The sequence below is a fragment of the Lolium rigidum genome, chromosome 7 (assembly GCF_022539505.1).
Source record: "Lolium rigidum isolate FL_2022 chromosome 7, APGP_CSIRO_Lrig_0.1, whole genome shotgun sequence".
NCBI lineage: Eukaryota > Viridiplantae > Streptophyta > Magnoliopsida > Poales > Poaceae > Lolium > Lolium rigidum.
In genome coordinates, this window is record NC_061514.1 from 155,701,603 (window position 1) to 155,714,578 (window position 12,976).

Consider the following 12,976-nt stretch of genomic DNA (forward strand, 5'->3'; position numbering starts at 1 on the left):
AAATCTCATAGTAGTCATCGTGATATGTATGTGCATTGTTATGCCCTCTCTATTTATCAATTGCCCAACCGTAATTTGTTTACCCAACATGTTATTTATCTTATTGGAGAGACACCACTAGTGAACTGTGGACACCGGTCCATTCTTTTACATCCGAAGTACAATCCTACCGCAATCATTGTTCTCTTTTGTTTTCTCGCAAGCAAACATCATTTTCCACACCATACGTTTAATCCTTTGTTTTCAGCAAGCCGGTGAGATTGACAACCTCACCGTTAAATTGGGGAAAAGTATTTTGATTGTGTTGTGCAGTGTTCCACGTTGGCACCGGAATCCTCGGTGTTGCGTCGCACTACACTCCTTCACCAACAACCTTCACGTGGTCTTCATCTCCTACTCGATTCGATAACCTTGGTTTCTTACCGAGGGAAAACTTGTCGTTGTACTCATCATACCTTCCCCTTGGGGTTCCCAACGGACGTGTGCTTTACCGCCACAAGCGGCAAGGTATATACAAAGGGTGTCATGGATATTGTAGTGTGGTGCTTGAAGTTGTGGAAAATTATGACATGTGGATTTGACATTCTTTCCTTGGCATGACGGGATCATACAATGACATCAACGTGTTGCAGCAGTCTTTGGTGTTCAGCAAACTAGTGGAAGGTCATGCTCCACTATGAAACTATGAGATCAATGTCCATGAATATACCAAAGGCTATTATCTAGCCAATGATATATATCCAAAATAGGCCACTTTTGTCAAAATAACCCATGCTCTATCATGTCAGAAGAATTGCCACTTTGCTTCGCGACATGATGCTTGCAGGAAGGATGTCGAGCGGGCATTTGGTGTGCTTGAAGCTCAATTTGCAATTGTCCAGTACCTGCTCTAAGCTGGTCTCACGACCAAATGTGGGAGGTGATGCAGGTTTGTGTGATCATGCATAACATGACCATCGAGGATGGCCGCAAGAATCATGTCACGAGACATGTTGGTCCCTATGAGTGTCAGGATCCTCTTGCGGATGTTGATCATGAGTTGCCTGCAAATTTTGCTGATTTCCTCGCCATGCACGCAGAGATCCGTGACAACAATGTTCACGGACAACTTCAAAATGATCTCGTTAAGCATATGTGGAGGATCAAAGGATTATCAGCAAATGCCGCGGCGCCTCGATCTAAATCTATTTATTACATATGTTTAGTTGTTTTATTGTTTATTGTATTTTAATTTGAAAACAATTTTGGAAAACATATTTATTTGTATGATATATTTAATAAATGGTTGTGTTTTCGAAAACCCTATAATTTTTTTGGGCGACGTTTGAGGAATGTGGCTGGGAGCGACATCCCCCAACGCGACACGAACAAAACACGTCCCCCAAACACTCGATTTGACGATGTTTGGAGATGTTTTGGGGGACTTGACTGGAGATACTCTAAGCAGCTTCTAGCCTTAGAGGAATTGCAAGCAACTTGAGATCAAGAGTGTGCGATAACTCGCGGTCCGCAAAATAAATGACCATCCTTGTGAGCGATGGTTATCAAATAATCTCTCCGTTTTTATAAAAGTTTTCCAGCTTTGTCTAGATATGGAGGTATCTAAATATATTTTTAGCTATAGATTCATTAATATCTAATGGAAAAGTTGTGAAGTTTTTTTTAGAAAACGAAGGGAGTACAATTTTGTTAGTATAATGGAAAATACCCAGGCATTTTGGGCCTAAAGCATGCAGGAAAGGCCTAATCCCGGGTTGAAAAAGCCAATTGTCTAGCCGCGGGAACAGCACACTCATTTCCCGCCAAATCCTGAAGAAAAATCCCCAATCCCTTTCTCCTTCTCCAATCTCCCGCCGCCCCTCCCCCCAGACAGAGATAGAGATAGACTTGCTTCCTCGGCTATTCGAACCAAACCTCGCCGCCATGGAGATTGTGCGATCTCAAAGGCAGCTCGCAGCGGCGGCAGCAGCCGCCAGCGGCGGAGGCAGCGGCGCGGGGGGCCTGCCAACTTACCGGGTGGCGCCGCAGCTGGAGGTGCGGTTGGAGGAATTCGAGCTCTTCGCCATCGACCGCCTCCGAGGTGCGTTGCCCTGACCTCGTTTCGCTAGGGCCTTTTGCGTTCCCGCTCCAGCGCACTTCATAGATCTGACTATTGACAGTCAGTACAACATTGGATTTTTATGTGCTGTGTTGGTTAGTCTTGAAGGGGATCTCGGATGGGCTATCGCGGGGGAAGAGACCGGAGGAGATGGAGAAATTGGTTAGCCATTCTGTCTTGCTTCGTTGACCCATTTTTGGGGGACAACTACATTTCGTGCATTTTAGCGCAGATTCAGCAGAAGTAAATGAAAGTATTAGGGTATTTGGTGGTGTGTAGACCTTGCTCTCAGTTGGATTTGGTTAGAGATATGAATAATATCTAAGTTGAACTCAGGCACCACTTGTGGATGTGCAGTATTTTCAGCTTTTTTCACTATGTTTGGCACGGGGGATTGTACTTTCATGCTAATTTTACTTTTGTTTAATCAAGTTACTTTCAGAATTTTCCATATTTAACAATTTATTCATGAAGATAAGGGGTGAATTTAGTCTTTCTAAAATTTACTCTGGTTTAATTTCAAGTTATAAGTGTTGATTTGTCCTTTGAATGGGTGCATTATTAGGGTAAAAAATTCTGGGGCCTAGCTATGTACTTAGCATATGTACGTGGATGGGAATGATTAAAACAGAAACTTTATGAGATTTAGGTCAGCGAGTTGTGGAAGGGACACATGAGGCACCAGGATCCAGCAGAGACTTTGAACAAGGACATAATATCTCACTTTGTGCTCCGTCTTGTTTACTGCAGAACGTACGTTTAACATTCATGCACTTACATTGCATGTTCATATGCTTGGTGGCTTGCTTAGTGTTTTGACCAACTTATCAAAAATCTATATTTATACCACCTTGCAGGGAAGAATTACGTAAGTGGTTTCTCTCCATGGAGACTACACTCTTTCGGTATCGTTTTCGCCTGGAGAGTCCTGATACACAGGTGCTTCCTCTTTATCCACACTCTTGATTCTAGCAAATGAAAAGAATAATTTATGTCTTAACCATTGTTTGTTCCACTCTGTGCATTTCAGAGGCTTCTTATGAGTGAGTTTCAGCTTCCATACAAAGCATTGCCACACTCAGAATTCGAGGTATGCATATGGACACTTATGGAACTGTGCTGAGCACTTGGATCTTGATGCTTCACATTAATGAAATGTTTGTTGCCATGCTTTAGGCTGTGAAAGACAAGTTAAGCCAAGTTGCACGTTCCATTGGTCAATCTGCAAGTGGTACGGAACACATATCCAGCTCAGAATATGCTGCTGCTTGCATCACTTATTTCACTTTAGATTTATGTCTTAGCAAGTAGTTAGAAAGAGTTACAAAATAAGTTGCCTCAGATTCTAATTTTCCATTATTTGCTTGTTGTGAAATCATGATTAAGGGCTTAAGGTAATGAAACAGTTGTAGACCACCAGGATTAAACTTGTAGAATCTGTCAAAAGGAAATGTATTTGTTATGTGTGGGATTAGAATGTGAAACTGCCCATACTTCTACCTCTGGTGGCGATCCCTCTTGAAGGTGTTGTTTTGGAGTACCATGCTCATTGTTATGTCCCGTGTTGTTCTACTGGTAGAGATCTCCGGCAACAGGTCTGTGGTAGATGTTGGAGAAGATAGCCGCCGTGAGGCCTGTCTATGCTTGGATTTGTTGCTTGGAGTTTTCTCAGTAATAATAATACTTCCTCTGATTCATATTACTTGACACTAATATAGATGTATCTAAACACATTTTAGGTGTAGATACATCCATTTTAGTGGCAAGTAATATGGATCGGAGGGAGTAATATATGGCTGTGTGCATCCAGGGATGCAGAGGCTGGGAGGCTTTCCCTTCCTTTCCGAAAATGAGAAAATAATCGTTTTCATCATTATTCTTTTACTTACTCTTTGTGCTTTTCGAGTAGAATCTAGAATTATGTTTTGTTATACGTATCTATATTAGTCAGCTTAGCAGCTAACATTTTGTACATTCTTTTTGCAGTTGAATCTGTGTTCTTCAAGGTATGTGCACCAATCTACTGTAGTTTTAAAGTTCATGTTTTTTCTTTTGATTAAGCAATCTAACTACATCGTGTTTAACCCCAACTAGGTACCATTCGAAGAAGTCCCAGATCTTGTTGGCAGCCGCCGAGTATTTATTTCAAAAGGCTATGCTTATGTCGCGATGAGTCAGGTTTGCTCTTAACATGAGAATAAAAACTTCCATTTTTGTCTCATGTCCATTCTAAACATCTGTTTAAATATTCAGGTTGTTTCACTGGTGGTTACCCAATTCCGCTGCAATATCTCGAAGGCACTAGTTTTGACGAATAGGTAAGTAAATAGTAGCCTTTTTTCTCAGATATCTATTGTTTTGAAAAGTGTGTTTGCTTATCTTTTAGTAGGAATGTTTTCTTTTGGTTTTAGGCGATATACTTAAATATCTATTATGCTGTTTGTTCTTTTACAACAGTTCAATTGCTGTGTGCCCTATAAGTGAAATAATTTAATTTATAGGAAATGGACGACGAGCATTAAGGAACAAGAAAAGGATAGGCTGACTCCTGTGAGTACCAGTGTGCCAGCCCCACTTATCATTCCACTAATCTTGTAACAAATTTGACGATGCATATTTTACTTGTAACAGATTGTTGAGGCATTAAGCAATGCATATTTTGGACCTGATTACTCTCAGGTATATTGTTGTGTCTATACTTGCTTTGCAAGTTGTTCTTTCCATTGCTGACGTTGCAGGATTCCTCAACATTTTTTGGGCTAAAACTCTATTGTCTACAGACTAGTGATTCTGCTGAGATTTCTCCGAAGGATATTGATCAGCTGTCTAGAACTTCTTTCCCTCTTTGTATGCGCCACATGCTAGAGAAAGTAAGGCACCTTAAAAGCTGCGTACGTGTATTTTCCTTTTGATCAGTTACTTAGTGTTTGCTTTTCTTTTGAAGTTGAGAGAAAACCATCATCTCAAGAATGGGGGTAGAATGCAGTTTGGTCTTTTCCTTAAGGTAATAAACAACTTGGACTGAATATTAATTTTGTGAACATCAGTAATTTATTTTATTTATGTCACATTAATGCAATTTCCAAAACTCATGATTCAGGGTGCTGGGCTAAAGTTGGAGGATGCCCTTGCATTCTTTAGAGCGGAGTTCTCTCAAAAGGTACCTAACTTTTCTAGAGAATGAATATACATCTTTATTCTTGAGAAAGATCAGGGAAACCTTTATCAGTGCCTTAATCCCTTAATGCCTTTATGCTGTTGAAGTTGTGTTAGCCCGACATTTTGTAGGACTACCTACTGCACTCTTACCTGTACTGCTGTTCATTGAGTTATTCAGATATAAGTTTGACATTGAACAATAATATCCCTTGAACCACATGGTTGAAGTAAGTGCAGTTTCTACTGCTTCACTGATTTGGATATTTTCTGGATAAGGTTGGCTCTGAGCGGTTTGACAAGGAATATGCTTATAGTATAAGACACATATATGGAAAAGAAGGAAAAAGAACCGTAAGTTGTTCCCAGTGCACATTTTCCAAGGGTATTTGAGTTATTAAGAACTCTTACTATTTTTTCTGGTGAAACTACTAACTCTTACAATTTGTTGCTCCAGGATTACACCCCATATTCATGCCAAAAGATCATCGCTGCGACGCCTGGTGTTGGTGATCACCATGGTTGCCCTTATCGGCATTTTGGGTATAGTCTCATTCATAGTGTATTTTCATGTACTCCGTAATTATTAACAGAGTAGATAAACACTTCTGTGTTTGTGGTTTGCTCTGAACTTTCTTTAAGCGTTAGTAGCCCAACAGTGTCTTCAAGGTATGTGAGAATACAGTCGCCCTGTATTCTGCATGTTAAAATTCTTGGGTTGCCCAAATGAAAACATCTTGAAACCAAGAAAATCCTGTAATTTTTCTGAATAATTCCTGAAGTTTGAGGTCTGGGTGTGGTGTCATTTGATGACATGGGATTTGAACAGCACAATATCATTCCGAGTTGCAATTCTTTTTACAAAGCTTAAGATTGTAAACAGAAGCAACCAAAAGTGCATTATTGCCAAGTACAAGGTCAATTTAACATTTCCTTAACTCAATAAAGTGAATCATATTGTTGAGGCCTGTGGATGTCATGTGTGATGAACTAATGAATGTGAACCAACTATTATGCCATCTGGCGCCTTTGCAGAGATGTCCGCACAGCTACCTTATTACCTAATCTTAGTTTCATGCGTTTTTACCTTTTCCTTTGGGCTGTATTTATAGCGAGGAGAACTTGAGAGCGGCTCTCAACAATATGGGAATCAGTGGAAATGCTTTGGAAGGGGTACTGGATAAAGTGAAGAACAGGCATTACCAGGTACTTTATCTCATGGTCCTAGTACCATTCAGCAGTCCTTTATCATTTGACTAACCAAATCATCTGATGCATGAAACATGCAGCTAGCTTGCACATTGACCTTTGAGGCAACTCACAATGTCTCATGTGACACTGGAATTAATCATCCTAATCAGTATTTCAGTGAAAGCCAGAAAGTATTACAAGCCAAGGTGAGTTAAATAGTTGATCTTGCATCGAACAGTATCCCCCCTTTTCAGTATATGAGGAACTCAAATTAACAGTAAATTTGGTCCATGCTGCAGAACCAAACAGTGCAGAGCCAATCATCGACCTAAGTTCTGATGCTCCTTCAGAAAGCAGTCCATTGACAAGAAACTCAGGTTTTGATCCACAATTGTAACTTTGCACTCCGTGTTTGATTGTTCCCTGTGACTGGTTCATTACTCAACGTTTCTAGTGTGTGACACTGACTATAATTACTGTGATCATGATGCTCACCATTAGCTTTTTATGGACCTGTGCGATGCATCTCGGCTGTCATTCCCTATGTGTTTCTTAAGTATATGATGCTCATTAGGTCATTATGCTTAGATTTAATGGATAGGTAGCAACTGATCATTCAAAAAGACCATGATTAATTGTATAATTTCCAACAGTTCCAACAGCTATTGTTTATTCCTGAAATTGGGCCCACTGCCAAGCTCCTGTACATGTACCACAATCTATAATACATGTCAGTACCGATATGCCTTTGGTACTTCTAAATATCCCCTTGATACGACTAGGGTAAATGAAACTTGGAAAAAATTTACATACTCCACTAGAGTTTGCTGAAATTGAAATTCAAAACGTACAAGCGGAGTTTGAAGAGATCAATTATAGGTTTAGCTGGTACTGCTGCATACTAATTTTTATGAAATGCCCAAACAACCTTTAAGGTGGAAAATGCTGAGATGAGGTAAAAAAACACACTTCCATGTTTTAAAAAAATCTGCTATGTTGTTAGATATACATTTGGGATTGTGAACCTCCAGTTTTTGGCCACAAAAACCTCCATGTGTATGCTGTACTGAGAGGATCTAAAACAATTACTTTAAGTGTACATTTTTTTAAAATTTCTAATGCACGTAAGTGGACTAATTTCAGCCCAAAATTTCCAGGTCCGCACATCAGCCCACATTCTACATTCAGGAATTGTTTCAATACTTAGCGGTCTGACTTTTACTTTTTTACAACACATTGTTTCTATTAAGCGTAGTGTGGTCATTTGACCATGGTCAAACCTGTTGAACTTTCCAGAGTGGTTAAAAACCCTACCCATGATTGCAATGGCACCAGAGCAAATTTGATGAATGGAATGACAGGATGGTCCTATTATTTTCAATTAAAAAATAGAACGGCAGGTGCACAATTGCACTTTTTTTTCTTGAGAAAACACAATTGCACATTTTTCTCTTGAGAAAATAAAATTGCAATTGTGATCCATTCTCTCTTATCCAGTACCCACAATTGCACATTTTTTTTGAGTGCTACATATACAATTGTCCCATTCCCTTGCAAAAAAAAAGGTTCCACATAAATAATAGGGAATTATTTTGGATTCTCAAAAGCAAAATGCCTTGCTTTATTATTGTCAATTAGTATCACCATATCCTTGATTTTTGGGGAATATCATTACGCTATACGTCTATATGTTGTCCAACAAATCTTCCATATGTTATCTGTTGTGAAATGAATATTCTGACAATCACGATTTTCAAGTCATCAGGGATTATGAGGCTTTACTTTTTTTTGCATGTGTCATGTTCATTTGCCTCCTGTTTATCTTTGTTACTGGAATTTGTCCACACTAAATGTCAGCTGCTTCTCTGTTAGGCCATAAGGCTAAGAGTTAAAACCTTTACCAGAAATTAGTTGAAACTAAATGACAACACTATGAACTTCTATGGTTTCTTGCATAACAATAATGTAATAACTGTAATACAAGGTCTCCATCAAACACATAGCTTGTGAATTTTCGTAGCATATTTATTATTTTCCAACAAATTTTGATGCATTAAATTGATCTTGTAGGTACTTCCAACCAGATTAGCTACAACTAATTCCCTGCCCTCTTATCTCCTCCTGAGCCCGTGAGCCCTACAGCAGCTTGGTGTTGAATCAAGATTGGTCCTTGTTGCAAATATGTAACCTGATATGTGGAGGGAATTGTGTTGCTCACCAAGGTTTGAGAATCTCTACTGCCTGCAGTGACGTCAGACAAGAGAACTGATGCAATATTGCCCAAGAGTGTAAAGTCATGTAGTTCTCAAATGGAGACACGGTATTGATTCTGTAGTTGTCTCTAACTTTGCTGATGTAATCTTGCAACACCTTGTATGACCAGAGTTTGAAAGCCCTGATCAGTTCTGCTTCATTCGAGAGGAATTTTGTGAGCAGCTATGTGCCTGACTTGCATGCACTTGGATCATGCGAGTTGCTAGTCGATTGTTGAAATGCACACAAATAATATGTAAGTCATTCCGCATCCACAGAGGTCACCAATTTTTGCACGGATTTTCTGTGCGCTGTATAGTTGAACAGATATTTTGGGCGCCTTTGGTAGCCTGGGCTCCTCTTGGCTTGGCTTGCATGGGGGGCGCAATTTTTGGCCCGTTTGGTTTCTTGGGCTCCTCCGCATTGTCGCACGGTTCTTAAAACATCCTTGGGCTAGACCTTGGAGGAATGTCTGGATCGGCCGTTTCCAGCGAGCCACCCCCTCTCCGCACGAATCGACAAACCGTTTTCCCGCATAGCCACCGAGGGGAGATGGCGCGAGCTTGTGCGGAACGACGAAAACTCGGTGGGATGAATATGGTCACCGTGCTCCAAATTTTGCCACCGTATATAGGGTAGGCTCTCTTACTGCTAAATCCAAATCCCCCATTTTCCGCCATTTCGAGCTCATCCACCCTTCCCGATCTAGCGACATGGCCGACTCTTCCTCACCCGCATGGTCAGCGAGGCTGGTGGCGACGGCGTTGGGCGTGGCGGCGGCCCTGCGGCCGCGGATTGTCGTCTTATTCCTCTACGTCGATCACTTCGGTTGTTGTAAGCTTCAGCAAACCCTAGCCTTAGATTAGATCTTTTGGGTACATAGGGGATCTGAAAGAATCCATTGTAGGCCATTCCTTTGTCGCCGGTCGAGGTTGGATCCGACTCTACTGGGGACGGTTGTCGCCGTTGCATCTGACTCTTCCACGGGGACGGTTGTCGCAGTTGCATCTGACTCTTCCACGGGGATGGTTGTGCTGCCTGCATCTTTGCTAGGGTCCCCTGCTTCCCCGATCTTGGTGCTGCGTGTGGCTCCTCTGACTGTAAGGCCGCTCTTTCTTTTCTCGTAATTCATTGATGTGGTAGTGCTTAAGAATTTTGATGTGGTAGTGGCAGTTCATTGATGTGCTAACGCTTAGGTACGTTCTTCTGGTGTTTGTCATGTATGCGATCATACCATTGGGCTCCCCTGATCTTTCTGCTTCAACTGTGAATGCTCGTCATTGTTTGTTTTCAAACAAACCTGCCATGGTTTGGCAACCTAAGATTTCAGAGTTTGTGCTGAACCGCTTGGTTGAGCTCGTCCATAGCGGCGTCTGTTTTAACCTCGGACTCAAAGAGGCCCAGATGAAAAAGGTGTCTCCTGATGTTCATGCATTCGCTGGTATACATGTGAGCACTCTTCAGATCTACAACCACATCAGAAAGTGGAGGACCAAGTGAAGCGTCATAAGCAAGATCAAATCCGATCGCACTCTGGACTGGAGCGAAGATGGTTGCTTCTTCTATGTTGCTGATGAACAAATGGCGCATGAGTACATTAAGGTAATAAGCTTCACTGAGTTCCTTCATAGATCGGAAAGTATGTCATTGTCCTCCGCACTAACACTTGTTTCTTTTGGATTGCAACGCTACCCGAGGCATCGTGAGTACGTCGGGACCCCAATCAGGAACTATGCTCAGATGAAGACGTCCTTCACACCCCGGTTTGTCTGCAAGGCGCAGCTGTACCAACCTAACTTGCTGGTAAGGGCAATCAACTCCATTGCAGACAACGAAGAAGAGTATACCGAGTTCCGTCAGCTGCAGCCATCGGAGAGGGTGACCTGGCTTAAGACTTGGCTACGCAAGAAGTTTCCTGCTTATTGCTTCTGCTTCGTTCTTCACGATCTGTCGATTTTGGGAGGTGCTCTCGTATCCCTCCATTAGCTAGGACTTGCTTGAACCTGATCCCCGGTCTGTAATAATGAACTTGTTTGAGGTGGTATATACTAATCCCTCGTGTGATAAACCTGTGATGCATCACGAAGTATAGTTGCTTTGCTCGTGATGCATCACCTAGTAGGGTAAGTATTGGGTGATTGCTACTAGTGACACTGACTCTTTTGGAGCGACAATTGGGCTATGTCCTCATGGCAAGGTTCCCTAGGCTACACTCCTTCGCTATTAATAAGCTAGCTTCTGTGAAGAATATTCTTGATTTGGACGACCCTATTGATGCTTTCCATCTCCCGTTGTCCACCCAAGCCTTCGAGGAGTTTCATGAGTTCAATCACCTTATACACCAGACGAGATCCACTCGGAACACTGATGGAAAAGACCTATGATTTTATAGTTGGGACACTCATTTTTCCGCCAACAAGGTTTATAAGCTAACCTTCGATCACATTCAGGCCCCAACTTTCTCTTCATGGATCTGGAAATCAAAGTGCACCCCCAAGATTATATCTTTCTTCTGGCTTCTCGCTAACGACCGCCTAAACACCAAGGATATGCTCATAAGGAAATTTTTTTAACTCAATGACAACATAATATGCCGTCTTTGCGATGATGGGTTGTTAGAAACCAAGGATCATCTCTTCTGGAGTTGTAACTTCAGTAAATGTTGTTGGAAATCCATTGGCATCACTATTGAAGACAACATGGAACTCTCTAAGATGATTGCTACTGCACGAGGAAATTTTAGGAAGCCTTTCTTCTTTGAAGTGTTTGCCACTGCCACCTGGAATTTATGGAAGCAACAGAACACTTTTATTTTTAGCAATGTAACACCTTCTATTAGAGCTTGGTCCTTTTCTTTTAAGAGGGACATCTTCCTTCTCTCTTATAGAATGAAGGATGACCAAAAAACCCCTCTCTTAGCTTGGCTAGACGCTTTGTAGTTCTCTTTGGGTTATTCCCAGGGCTAGGCCCTTTTGTACATTCCCTCCTTTCTTCTTCTCTTGTACATATTTAATCTATTTTAATAATTTTTTACCGTCGGGGCCTCCCCTACAGTTTTCAGCTAAAAAAAGTAGGGTAAGTACATATTACCAACAACTTTTGATGAGCTGAATCTAGTTAAATGTGTTGTTATTCAGTTAGCAGTAATGGGTAACCTCACCACTCTAAGGGAATGGGTTACCACAGCACGCTCATGTCTGCAACCAAACAAGGTACACTGCACAACCATGGCAGAAAGACGTCGTGCAGTCACACAAACAATGGGGGCTGGCTTCCCTCTCCGGTGCAAAAAAATGCCACACCGGCAACCAAACGACACACCTTTTTATGGCCTATGGCCCGTTTGCAATGAGCAGACACTCCCATCTCACTACGCTAGTGGTGAAAATCGGCCCATACGACCAAACGGGTCCTTTATATGCCGATCAGATAGGGAGAAGATACACTTTGGGTTGATTTGGGCAGGTGCATGAACAATTAAATATTTTACTTATCCTGGTAACATGGATGAAAATTGCCACCCCTAGATGAGTGGGAAGGAGAGGCCGGGAACAAAGTAGTATATTAGTTATCTATCCCGTAACCCATCTCCTCCCGCACTCGCGCGGCGGCGCCGCCCCCCCCCCCCAAGTGACTCCCCTCCTCCTCCTCCCGCCGCCTGAGGCGCCGCCGGGCAAAGCTCTGGAGGCGTGGCGGCGGCGGACTTCCTCGGACACGACATCCATGGGGGCGCGGGTTCGCATCTCCGATGGCGGCGATCCGCATCGGGCTGTCGACGGCGGTGCCATGGAGCAGCGACGACCAGAGGAGGGAGAGGATCTCCATCGTTTGGCGGGCGGCGACGGTGGTTCGGGTCCGATCTGGGTCCTGGCGGGCTCGGATGGGCTGCGATCATACTGCTGCGGTCACAACGATGGCGGCTTCATGCAGGTTTCTAGGTTCGTTCCGAGGCACGAGGACGCCATGGGCGACTTTCCTTGGCATGGTGGCGGCGGCATCCTCCTTCACCGGAGGTGGTCGGCTGGTTCGTCGGGGTGGCGGATCGCGAGATCCGTCTACTCCGGCGATGAAGATCTAGTCGACGACGAGCTAGCGGTGAAGGGGCCACCGGTGAAAACCGTGCCTTGACATTGTTCTTGGCGGATGATGGCGGTGACTATTGGCGTCGTTCCCTTGCGAAGGCATCATCTTTGCTGGCCTCTACGCTGGCTCTTGCCGAGTTGGGGACTAGCGGTTGTCGGTGAAAACCGTGCCACGATTGGCGGGCGATGGTGGCGT

General features: G+C 42.8%; 1 protein-coding gene across 1 annotated transcript; it reads left to right on the forward strand.

Annotated features, from left to right (window-relative positions):
* Window positions 1–1,923: 1,923 nt before the first annotated feature.
* Window positions 1,924–8,612, forward strand: LOC124678824 (probable DNA primase large subunit). Its single transcript, XM_047214675.1, has 20 exons — window positions 1,924–2,080; window positions 2,199–2,260; window positions 2,748–2,851; window positions 2,956–3,037; window positions 3,129–3,188; window positions 3,275–3,329; window positions 4,085–4,104; window positions 4,193–4,276; window positions 4,352–4,416; window positions 4,600–4,648; window positions 4,730–4,777; window positions 4,879–4,968; window positions 5,043–5,102; window positions 5,199–5,258; window positions 5,534–5,608; window positions 5,712–5,797; window positions 6,367–6,460; window positions 6,544–6,651; window positions 6,745–6,822; window positions 8,516–8,612. The coding sequence occupies exons 1-19, from the start codon at window positions 1,924–1,926 to the stop codon at window positions 6,775–6,777; spliced, it is 1,392 nt and encodes a 463-aa protein (XP_047070631.1). The 3' UTR covers window positions 6,778–6,822; window positions 8,516–8,612.
* Window positions 8,613–12,976: the final 4,364 nt, after the last annotated feature.

Excerpts from the sequence above, each read along its gene's own strand:
- LOC124678824 (XM_047214675.1), top strand. The coding sequence starts at position 1,924 with ATGGAGATTGTGCGATCTCAAAGGCAGCTCGCAGCGGCGGCAGCAGCC. Across the intron at positions 4,778-4,878 it reads TTGGACCTGATTACTCTCAG|ACTAGTGATTCTGCTGAGAT; the intron begins GTATATTGTTGT and ends TATTGTCTACAG. Across the intron at positions 5,798-6,366 it reads TGCCCTTATCGGCATTTTGG|CGAGGAGAACTTGAGAGCGG; the intron begins GTATAGTCTCAT and ends CTGTATTTATAG.